This window comes from Sceloporus undulatus, chromosome 9 (genome assembly GCF_019175285.1).
Source record: "Sceloporus undulatus isolate JIND9_A2432 ecotype Alabama chromosome 9, SceUnd_v1.1, whole genome shotgun sequence".
NCBI lineage: Eukaryota > Metazoa > Chordata > Lepidosauria > Squamata > Phrynosomatidae > Sceloporus > Sceloporus undulatus.
In genome coordinates, this window is record NC_056530.1 from 5,183,600 (window position 1) to 5,196,025 (window position 12,426).

General features: G+C 39.5%; 1 protein-coding gene across 1 annotated transcript in view; it reads right to left on the reverse strand.

The window, feature by feature from the left end:
• Positions 1 to 1,764: 1,764 nt before the first annotated feature.
• Positions 1,765 to 12,426, reverse strand: part of LOC121915475 (transcription factor E2F2-like) — a 28,231-nt gene continuing 17,569 nt past the window's right edge. Inside the window, exon 7 of the mRNA XM_042439785.1 lies at positions 1,765 to 7,326. Within this exon, the coding sequence (XP_042295719.1) occupies positions 7,082 to 7,326 (245 nt within the window). The 3' untranslated portion in view covers positions 1,765 to 7,081. The remainder of the gene's footprint in view (positions 7,327 to 12,426) is intronic.

A 12,426-nucleotide genomic window follows, 5' to 3' on the forward strand; every position in this document is an offset into this window, starting at 1 on the left:
GCACAGCCCCTGTCTCACTTTAGAGTTTATCACACAAAGATGATCAGGAATTTATCCCATGAATATCCTGGAAAAATCGCATAATTACATCAGACTATTTCACACATCACACAAAACCCACCATTAAAGTGGTCACAAAGAAGCATTAACACATATCTTTTTACTTTCGGGATTTCAGTGATAATGCATTTCCAATATCACTTTATTTACGCAATTGCATTTGATAAACATTTGCACAATTACTCATTTTTGCTTTATTTGGAGGAGGCTTTAAATGCTCTTTAATCTCTCTTTAATGACGAAATTAGCCCCAGTGTGATAAACTCCTAGGTCACCTCAGGCCGAAATGTTCTGAGCAGTATTTGGTGTAACAGCCATCCTATAAAGCAGGAATGGTGGAACTAATTTGTAATCTAAGCATTAGACTGGAAGAGCCTGTTTGAAATCCCCACTGACTCCCCTACGCTTACTGAGTGTGTCACTCAGGCTCCATCCGCACTGCAGAAATAATCCAGTTTCATGCCACTTTAACAGCCATAGCTCAATGCTATGGAATTCTGGGGATAGTAGTTTGTTGTGACACCAGATTATTTCTGCAGTGTGGATGCAGCCTAAATCTGACCTATAGCATAGGGTTGCTATGAGGAAAGCTGTGAACACCACCTTGAGTTTTTTAGAAGAAATGACAGGAGAAAAATGTTACGCAGGGAGGCAAACAAGCAAGCAGGTAGGTGGGCAGATAGATCAATCAATCTAGGGCCACTAAACTTTGGAGGTAAGCCAGAATGTGTGCACTGTGATCCAATAAAGTCCAGCATCAAAGCCACTGTACCACATTTGCAACTAGATGGTCTTTTAATGCTGCATCTGGCACATGCTTGCTTTGCTAGTTGCTGCTTTCCCATTGCCCAGAGGTGTGTGAGTGTACTTTGCCAGCTTCACTTCTGAGAGGTCTACCAGATGATGGAAGGCATCTAGTACCATCCAGTTCTAATCAGCATGGTCTTTACTGGTTGAATTCCCAATGGTTCTGCTAAACATGAAGAAAAATCACGTTGGCAGAATTTCTTGCTTGTTTTATTTTTAAACCCAGAGCTTAGAAAAGGGATTTTGTTTCTTTCAGAATTTTTCCATACATCCAAACCTATACCTAGTTATCATAAGCCTTCTTCGGCGCGTTACAGACCGCTCTAAAGCGGTTGGTCTGCCGCTGCCATCATTAGCTACGCTGAGAAGCCCCGCCGGCCAGACCGCAAGGCTTCCCGGCACAGCTAAAAAGGAGCTCCTTTTTGGCCCCCGGAAGTGGCGCTGTGAGGCGCGCACTCGCGACGTCACTTCCAGATGCTGTGTGTCCGAGATGTAAATATGGTGGCGGGCGTGTGGACGGGCGCCACCATTTACTACGCGCTCCGTGTGTCCTAGGAACGGGGCCGATTAGGGAGGTGAGACCCTTCCTAACCCTAGGACGCGCGGAGCGTGTAGTAAATGGCGGTGTGTAAAGCGCCTTCATTTCACATTTATAATCTACTAGGGGTCCAGGCACAGTAATTTTTAGGAACAGTAAGTCCTGCTATTTATTCACTTAAAAAATCTGATATTTTGGTAATCTACTGCAAGCCACTAAGGTTATCTATCAATCAATGCAAATCTACCTTCTGCCGACATCTACATTATAAAGATACCATATATGAGAAACTGTTAGGATGCTGGAGGTGGGATTTAGAAAGTTTTAATAAAAGAAGCAAGCACTTTGATAACCCACCATTTATTTCAAACAATTTATTTCCTTTCGTTGTTCACACAAACACATTATCAAGTGCCTTGAGTTTAAAACAAAATCAACCTCCCATCCCCATACAAACAGGTCCATTCACAAGGGCCAAGCCAAACATCACAGAAAAGCCCTAGAATGCTTTTTAAATATTCAATTTCAAAAACACCGCACAATAACAATGCAGCAGAACAGTGTCAAAGATGGTTTCCATTATAAATACAGTGCAATAATTATATACAACTTCGACAAATATTAAGACTCAGCCCCATACATTTGGAGGGATTTTAAAGATGCCTTGCAGAGCAGGAAGCACTGAGAAAATCAGACACACGCTTCTGAAAATATGTGCTGAATTAAGACTAAAATTAAGCTGCAATTCATTGTTAATGCATGCTCAACTTGTATTAAAATCTAGCTTGGAGCTAAAGCTGGTGTGAACTAAAACGAATGGCAAACTAAGGAACACGGAGTACTAATTATTCTGCAATCCAAGTTCCAAAACAGTTACAATCAATAAACACAATATTATGTAACAATTGATTAAGCTCCAAAACCACAAGGAATTTCCTTATGTACAACAAATTTAATCTACACAAAGAAATCAATTACAATTTGTTCAAAAAGCTTATTTTCTAAATGGTATATTTTGGACTGAAACTCCCAACACCTTCAGCTAACATAGCCAAATGGTGAGAGAAGGTTGCAGCTGAAGCCCAAAATATCTGGAGGCACCAGGGTGGGGAAGACTGATCGACACAAAATCAAAAAGCAGCAAACTTCTATAGGAGGGCTGGTAGTTTCAACAGGTGAACCTAGCCCTTGGCAGGCTTGCCATTGGCCCTTTAGTGCTCTCCATGATTCCTAACCACCCCTTCCTTATTTGAACAGTGTTGCTGGGCTGTGAATGCTGAATGCAACTGGCATCCAGAGAGGAATAAACCATGCAAAACCAGAATGCACCAAGACTCTATCACACACTTAGTGTAAGGCATCTGGCTGCATAAGAAACACCACACACCCCTGGTATGTACTGGCTTTGCTTCAGGTGCTGTGATGCAAAGTTGACATGCATCTCTGACATGCATTCAGACTTCATATGGCTTGCTTCCTTAGGCCCTTTGTCAAGGAAAAGTATGGAGGTAGTCATCTTATTTAGAGCTCTTAGCAGCACAGCAAAGGAAAGAAGGGATTTGGTTTAATCTGAATGCTAGGATACAAGGAAATAAGGAGCTTTCAATGAATGGTTGGTAACTGATCAAAGTTGGTTTCCACTGGTACTAAGACCTCTCGCCTGCCCACATATTTTCAAAAGGGCACTGACAAATACATGCTTTCAGCAAAATTTATCACCAAAATTTATAATGGAAGAGAATTTCAAGGAAGGAGATTTGATGAACACCTTTGCCACTGGAAGACAAACTGTAATCCTGAACTCTTCCAGGGTTGACAAGTCATTCATCATAACTCCCAATCCATACACAAACCAATGCTAATTCACTTTGGGGGAAGGAAAGGATCATCTACAGACAGTGCCATGACAATACTCACAAAACTCAGGCTTGTCAAATGGACAGTGCTTCCAATAAGAGTGTGGAAGTTACATTTTTGGATTACTAACTCCCCAAATTTCTCAACCAGCAATCTCTTGGCTATGCCAAGTCAAGATAGCAAGTTTTCCAAGCTCTGCTTCCAGTCAAACATTTCTGCCAGCACTGCTTCTACAGGAGTGTATTTTCCCTCACTCTTTCAATGAAATCACTTTTAAAACAAATAGACAAATCCTCATTAAAAGGCAGGTCATGAGGAGGGATGGGAAATTACTTGCCTCTCACTTGCTCTAACCAGCCACATCATAATGCAATAGCATAATACAAACTGTTGCCTGTTTGCTGGGAATCACTCCAAGAAAAATAGCATGCACAAGCCACAGACTAGGGGCAAAGGAACAAGTACAGAAAGGCAGTGAACAGTTCATCTAAAAAAATAATTAATATTTGAACCCTCACTATTTTTTTGAGTGAAAATCTAACATAACACTAATATGTAAAGCAGAGCATACATTCTAAATTTTCTAAATGTACTACACCAATGATTCCACTGAGGCAGCCTTCTTCAATGTGACATCTCCAGATGTTTTGGGTTACAACTGCCCCATCAATCGAGGATGATTTTAGTCCCAAACATCTGCAAAGCACAAGTTGCAGAAGGCAACCTGAGAGGTACGTGCCTTGATTCAACATTTGTTACTCAAGTGACATACAGATCTGCTCAAACTTATCCCTATTAATCCAAATGACAAATTATTAGTAGCAAGGAAGAAACTGAGGCACATGATTACCATGCCAGCTAATCTCCCCTTCTTTCAGTCTCTTAAGGACTGATAAGTGCTTTCATTTAGTGGTACACCAACAGGCCTAATCCTAATTCTGTCAACCTAGGCTGGAAGAACCACCAAGTGTTTTGGCCTGTAATTCCCAGTTCTTTACCATTAGCCATCAGGCTAAAACATCTGGCTAACCGAAGGTTTCTCACATCACAAACCTCTGCTTGGACTGTACTGTTTTGCATAGTTGCCTGGGACTCACCTTTTAAGCACTTCAACAAATCTTTGCAGAGAAAACTAGCATGCCTGAAGAAAAGGCTAAGTTCAGACCCTTTCCCCTGACATCTAGTTATCTATATGCGAATAATTTTCATTTTAATATAGGGAAACATTCTATCATGCAATAGCTCCACTTGCAGCCAGAAGTGATGAGGGCGAGACACACACTTACTATATTTTAGTAAGAAGTCAGCCTAAAACAGCTGCTGAAGATGCTGTCTTCTGTCATTGGGATAAGACCTAAAGGTGAAATCCACTAACATTTTAAATAGGATGGATGCTTAATTTATTCAAGAGTTCAGTGCTGTGGGCTAGGTGAGAGGATGACAGAACAAATGGACCATCTGTTCAAATCAGTACATGATTTGTGCCTTTAGGATCAGGCAAGCACCAGGCGCAAGACTATCCTTATGCAAACTGACATAACAACAGGGCCTATTGAATTCAGTCCAAATTTAGCATCCCAGTTCATCCCTGAGCACTGTCCTCAGAATGAAAGACACATATAATGATATACCTCTGGATGAATTACTACAATCACAATCCTACACTTCAGAAAAAATAAGATGGGATACAGGGTGGGTCAAACTTCCAGCTCAAGCAATGCTATTTATACTAAAATTTATACTAAAATCTAGATGAAATTTAGATCCCTGATGTCAATGCTAAATCAAATCAAAATATACTACACCAAGTGTGTGCAAGTGTAGGGGAAACTTACAAGTGCATTCAGCAGCAACATCCCCCAAAGCAGCATAGTATTTGTGTAGTAGCACCAAAAGTGAAATCTTTGATCCCTGAGAAAGTACGATAGCATGTACCAAGAATATGCTGTACCACTGTACCAAGAATTTGCACAACTCCAAAACTGTACATGCTCCTACAGCAATTTCCCTGTTTATGATCGCTCACCTGTCCTATTTCATATGTCATGGGGACGGAAAAGGCTTTATTTATTGAGCCAAATTAAGATGAGGAGCAGTCATAAGTCTGTCATCTCCAAAGATGACAAAGCAAGCACCTTTCTGAGATATAAGGTTGGGGAGGAGGTCTTGGGAAACAAACTAAAAATTTCTGGAACCAATGAGAAAAAAGTAAAATAATGAAATGCCATTGGCTTGCCTTCAAGCCAGTGTGCTATAAAGATGTAGTCATCCAATGGTCATGTTGGCTGGGGATTGTCAGTTTGAGAAAGTCTCTTTTAAAGAAATCCAAACCTAAAAGAAAACGCTCCTTTAAATCCTTGAATCCTTCATACTGCTCTGATGAACTCTGATCCAGTTCATCAGAGCAGTAAGGCTAAGGGGTTATTATTCCTTGGTAGAACCTAACTTGAAATGACACTCCCATGGAAAAAAACAATGTTTTGTATTTTATATAGATGCAAGGAAAAGAACTGGTCAACCAGAAATAGCCCTAAGAATATAATGAAAGCAGCCAATGTGAATATATTTCATTGAAGAAGCAGAAGGCAAATGGAGTGTGTGTGGATCCAGTTCCAGAAATGTAATTTAGCCCCTTCATAAAAATCTGAGTAAGAAATGTGTATAGCCAAGTAAAGGTCTTAGCTCTTAGCAGCTTACTGTGTATCTTGTTCCACACACCATGTGAGACCCAAAGAAAACCTCTTCAATTGACTTGATAAGAGAATTAAAGTGCCACATGATGTATCCGCATCAAGAAACAAATGCTCTTGCAAGCATAAAATCAAGAGCATGCTGAGATGTCCAGAAGGCAGGATAACAAAACTGGAAAAGAGCTTGATGTTAGAAGCCATGGAAAGCCGACTCATTTCAGCAGTGACACCTGCCAAAGTAAACTGTAGCAAGAGACATATTATTCCATGCCACAAGTATTTGGAAATGACCCCAACAACATGATGAGAACTGGGAACTGTTGCTTTGTGGGACTACAACTCCTAGAATCCCCTAGCCAGGAAGGCCAGCAGCCATTCTGACTATGAGATTTTGGGAGTTGCAGCCCACGCAACATTTCCAAGTCCTGGAGAAACATGTCCTTTGTTAAGAAGATATTTCATATCAGAGACTGAGACTGTTATTCTCAATAAGTGAAAGTGGGAAATTACCCATTTCAATCTTCTTTTGTGGACCACTCTTTCTTCTGTACCCACAAATCACATAGACCACTGGCAGCATTCTGGACTGGGGCAACTTTGTGCCTTCCCAATGTTTAGGGTGACAACTCCTACCATTCCTGACAAATTGTCATTTTGGTTGGGGCTAATGAGTATTGCAGTATAAAATGTCTGAAGGGCAACTGTTTGCCTTCCCTACCCTTTTCTGCTCAGGTGAGAACAAGAACATAAGAATAAAGGGCTTGCAGGCTTCTTAGAAAAGTCACAGGCCCCTGAGGCTTCTGTCAGAGTGCACTGAGAGAAGGTTGGTGAAGACGTAATCATCATTCCAATCTCTCAAAACCTGCAGAGCATGCCCAAGGAGACCTGGAAGGAAGGAGCCCACAAAAACATCACCAGAGCAACACTTGATACTCCCTCATTGGCAATTTTGGAAAAGCCTGGAATGTGTGATGGTCCACTAGTCAGGAACGGCTTATTCATGGGCCCTTCCACTGCAAACGTTCCACCAGGCCCAAACACAAGAAGACACTTCAGCCTAAAACCCAAGGCTTTGGAGTAGAGCATGGGGAAATATTAGCACCATAGAAAGTACTGAGGAATGCTGGCTTCAATTCTTTAGCAGGTCTCCTAAGTCATAGGCCTCAAATAGGTCACTGACACCTTCACCCTCCTCCAGTCCCCACAAGAAGTCTTGGTCAAGGGAAGGGGAGAAGCTAACAAAGGGAGCTGCATCACTATAGGAAGCAGAAGGGAGCTGGTCCTCGGTCTGTTGTAAGAGGTTCTGAGGCAGCTCTAGGAGACCATCTTCGCCTTCCGTAAGAGAACTTGGCAGCTCTGTCTTAACTGACTCAGCTAAAGAGAGAAAGAGAGAACATAATGTAGAATTATTTGTAACAAGTTACAGTATCAGTTTTATAACAAGGGAGCAAGGAAATTATATTGTGTTAGCACACACTGCATAATCCATGTTATTTCAGGGTATAAATACTTTGTCATATTTTGTTATAACTGCAGTTACATACAGACCATGATAACCTTTGCAAAGCCAAGTGAACTTTCCATGAGTGGTTCTCATAAGACCTGAGGCATGTGGAAAGGACCATGTAACTTAATGGATGTAAATATTGTTTCTTCCCAATCCCCTGCCATGTGCATTTCTTCTTAAAGGTCAAAGGCAAAAGAGATATCTCACCCTAATGCAGTAAGCCAATCTCCCTGCTAGCCTCTATTGTATTTCTCAACATCTCATCCTGTCCCAAACTTCCTGGGGTTGTTCTGATTTTATCACTGCTTGAATAAATCCATGTCATCATCATCGGCCAAAAATATTGTTTTTTGCAACTGGTTAAAATCATCAACCAGCTGGGAATCCCACTGTTTCTGGTAGCAGAGCATAAGATTTTGCTTTTGGCAACGACTGTCCAACTTCAGACTGCTGCTGCAAAAAGCAATCACTACAGCCCAAACTCCTACAAATGGTATGCTATATTGCTTTCTTGATGAACCTTGTTGCCTAATACCCAACAAAATTCCAGTGTAGAAATACCTGTAAACAGGCACACTAGGACAAGATTGTAACACTTTGCTATATAATTCTGAAAGAGGTGAAAGTTCGGTTATAAGAATATACCTGAATAGATTCAAAGTCTATGTAAGATGAGGTCAGTGTCTTTCTGTGTTACGAGAATAAATATTAGTATAAAGCTGCAACTAACAGATAGGGTGACAAAATGAAACCTTGTCTGACCCTCTTGCCAAATGGAATTCATTCTGTTTCTCTATATGTCCTGAGAGTGGCCTCCTGTCCTGAACACAGGTTATGCAGGACACCCATTTGTTTTGTAACAGCCCAGCTGTCAGTAGGATCCAAAGTTGACTCCAGGGGCCTCCTGTTTAACAGGGAAAAAAACTGAACCCTAGCTCCAGGTACTTCCATTTTAACCCCACTCCCAAGCATGCAACAGAATGATGCTATATTGCAGGGTTTTATGGGAAATCAATGACAATGGCCTGATAGTGGTGTTGTGGGAGCACACTCTAACTGGGGCAGAGTTTGGAAAAGTGAATTTTTGGACAAAACTCCCCATCATAATGGATGAAAACCCCTCATAATGGTTGAGACACTATAGAAGTTGTAGTAAAAAAAAATTAACTTTTGCAAAACCTGCCCCAGAGTTCCTCAGATTTGGAACCAGCCCTGCAAGTCAGTTCAGGAACCATTAATAAAAGGTGTCCCCTTCTGGTTGGTAATGGTGCCCTGACGAGTCACAACTCAGGAACCTCCTGAGTGGTGTTCTCACTGCATGCGGAGGATCTGGTCCGAAGGGCTCTGAAGACCAGAAAATACCCCCTGGGAATAGGTGGTTCAGAGGGGGCTCAATGGAGGTCCAGGATCTGCACCCCAAGGCTGCGTAAGCAGAATCGGTTTGGAACAGGAGGGGAGAGAGGAGCCGAGCCGAGTCTGTAAGGTGCGGTGGGACCGGAGAGCAATCCATGGCCGCATGATCAGTTGCGAAGATTATTTCACACAAGGACATCGCCAATTTTAAAAACTATAGAGATTGTAAGAGACTGAAATGAAAAGGGAATAAAGATTGAAAGAGATCAAGGCACAGAGGTTATAAGATTGACGGCATAGAATTTGAAGAGTGTGGACTGACAAGTTAAGTTTGGACTTTGGAACTGTATTTAAGAATCTGTATAAAGGAAGAGGAGAGCGGTAATGGAGGGGTAACTGACTAGGGGGAATTTGTAATTGAAAGACCGAAGAAGGAATCCTGAAAGGGAGATAGTTATTTGGAAAATTAAAGGGGGAATTGACTGGGAGAGGTTGAAGTGTTTATACCGTGCTTGTTATTTAAGACTGCTAGGGTGACAGTTGCTGGTGTAAAAGGTGGATAAAATGCAGGTAGACAAGATGAATACCCGTAGTCAAGCACAAAAAATAAATATGCAAACCCAACCCCAGAGAAAACTTTCAATTGAAAAAATTAAAAGTATAGATATTAACCAACTACTTTTGGAAAAGATGGAAGCGCTCTCTTCAAACATAACAAAACAAATGAATGACTTTAAAAGGGAAATAAAGCAAGAGATACATACAGACCTTAAGGAAATTAACCAGACAGTAGATAAGATGATGGCTGACTTGCAGGTTACAAAAAGAAGAGTGGATATATTGGAATTTAAAAGTGAAAAGGTGGAGAGAGATTTAGCTAAAACAGGAGATAGAAAAGAGGAGGACCTGGATGAGAAAGCAATATGGAAGCAAAAGTTGAGGGAGAAATCGATGAAAATCAGAGGACTATTAGAGGAAAAAAAGGAAGATCTGAATGCAAAATTGATTCCAAAAATTGCCAAATTCTTAGAAAAAGAGGTGAAAACTTTTGAACTTGAAATTGATACACTGTATCATGTTATCTCTCAAGTAGCTAAACAAAGGGGTTTGCCAAGAGATGTGGCTCTTCATTTTGTTAGAAAACAAACACGTGATCATTTCTTGAATAAACATAATGAATCACCATTTCAATATGAAGGGCAAGAGTTGAAAGTCTTGAAGGATATCCCAGCGAGGTTGCTATATAAGAGAAGGGAGTATACAAACCTAACAATGCTTCTAAGGAGAGAAAAGGTTCAGTATTGATGGGAAATACCCAAGGGGTTGACATTTTGGTGGCTGAAAAAAAGGGTGAAGATATCCTTGCCTGAACAGGCTAGGAGCTTTATAAGGAAGTTTTCTGAATGGAAGAAAGGGCAGGAAAAATCGAAGGATGAACCAGGATCAGGACAGCAGGAAGAACAACAACAAGAAGAAGGAGACGAAAGAGGGAATGAATTAGGAGCAATCGCAGCAGCTGCAGAGGACTTGTTCACTATTAGAAGAGAAGAACACGAAGAGGAGAAATCGACAACCTTGATGAAGTCACAACAGACTTTCTAAAAAGTCTGGAATATCGACTAGATAATCAAAGTGATACAGGTGACATTGAGGAATTAAGAGGAGAACACAAAGATTTCTTTGAGGAATATTTTGACAATTGATAAATAGACTACTTTTATACTATATTTTTGAGAAGCATTATGGGTTCATACGAAATTTTGAAATTAGGGACATGGAATGCCCAAGGAATGAATACACCCCAGAAAAGAAAAAAGATTTTTCATCATTTACAAAAATTAAATTTAGATGTTTGTTGTCTTCAAGAAACAAGAATAAGAGATAGGGAAATTAAACATTTACGATGTGTTAAATTGGGTCAAGAGTTTGTAGCATCATCTAAATTTAAAAAGAAAGGAGTAGTCATATATGTTAAAAATAGACACGAAGCAAGGAAATTTTTTGATGATCCGGAAGGTCATTATCTTATTGTTGAAATGGAATATAATGCACAAAAGATTTTATTGATTGGACTGTACGGCCCTTTGGAAAATAAAGGCAAATTTTTATAAAAAATTAAAGGGAGAAATTGATTACATTGGACCATGAAACAATAATTATGATGGGAGATTGGAACGGGGTTGTAGATCCAAAATTAGATAGAACATCAGATAAGATAATTAAGAAAAACCAAGGAAAACTCCCCAGACTTTTTCGAGTTGATTGACTTAGCAGTTTTACAAGACCCTTGGAGAATTAAATATGGGAATGCAAAAGAATTTTACCTTCTTCTCTAATAGACATAAATCGTGGTCTAGGCTTGACATGTTCTGGATCTCAGTTCAATTGGTATCTAAGGTCTATAAGGTAAAAACATGCCCTAAAGTATGGTCAGACCATAATCCGGTAATTTTAGAATTGGAGTTTGGAAGAAGGGAATACAATTGGAGACTAAATTTGAATATTTTGAAAGATGAATAAAAATATGTTAGAAATTAAACAGCAAATTGTCAACTATTTTAGAGAAAATACTCAAAAAGAATGCCCAATGCAAATAGTCTGGGATGTGTCAAAAGCGGTTATAAGGGGATGCCTAATCCAAAAGAATATCGAATGGAGAAAGAAAAAGAAAGAGAAATTGAATAAATTGAATGCAGAATTGGAGAAATGGGAAAAAATTCTAAAAATGGACTTGACGAATGTAGAGGCTTCTAAAGAAATAAAATATATACAGAAACAAATATTAATCCTCACAATGGAGGAAATCGATAAAAAAACAAAATTTATGAAACATAGATATTTCGAAGGGGCAAATAAACCAGGGAAATTACTGGCGCACATGTTGAAAAAAGAAAGAGCTAAAAGAGTAATAGCTAAAATAAAGAATGGAGGTAAAATTGTAATGGATAAAACGCAAATTAAAAAAACCTTTTTAAGATACTTTACGGAACTATACAAAGAGACTGATGAAAAGAACGCGAGGATAGAAAAATATCTAGAGGAACAGGAATTTTAAAAGTTGACATCTGAACAGAAACAGATTTTGAATGGCCCTATAACATTAGAAGAAGTGTCAGAAGCTATCTATAGATCAAAGACAGGGAAATCTCCAGGCCTTGATGGCTTCACTAATGAATACTATAAATTGTTTGAAAAAGAATTAGGACCTCCATTAGTGAAACAATGAACCATATTCTGAAAGAACAAACACCTCAAACATGGAATCAAGGTAATATAATTTTAATACAAAAGGAAAATAGAGAACTATTGGAACCAAACAATTATAGACCAATCTCACTTTTGAATTTGGATTATAAATTACTAGCATCAGTATTGGCAGACAGATTGAAAAAAGTTTTGATGAATTGGATACATACGGATCAAAACGGCTTTCTCCCTAATAGGAAAATTAAGGATAATATAAGAAATTTGCTAAATTTTATTGAAATGCAAGAAAAATCTATTAATAAAAAATTGGCAATGATATTTTTAGACGCGGAGAAGGCTTCTGATAATATTAGAAGGGATTTCATGTTTGTGGTGTTGAAAAGGATGGAGGTAGGGGAAAATTTTAT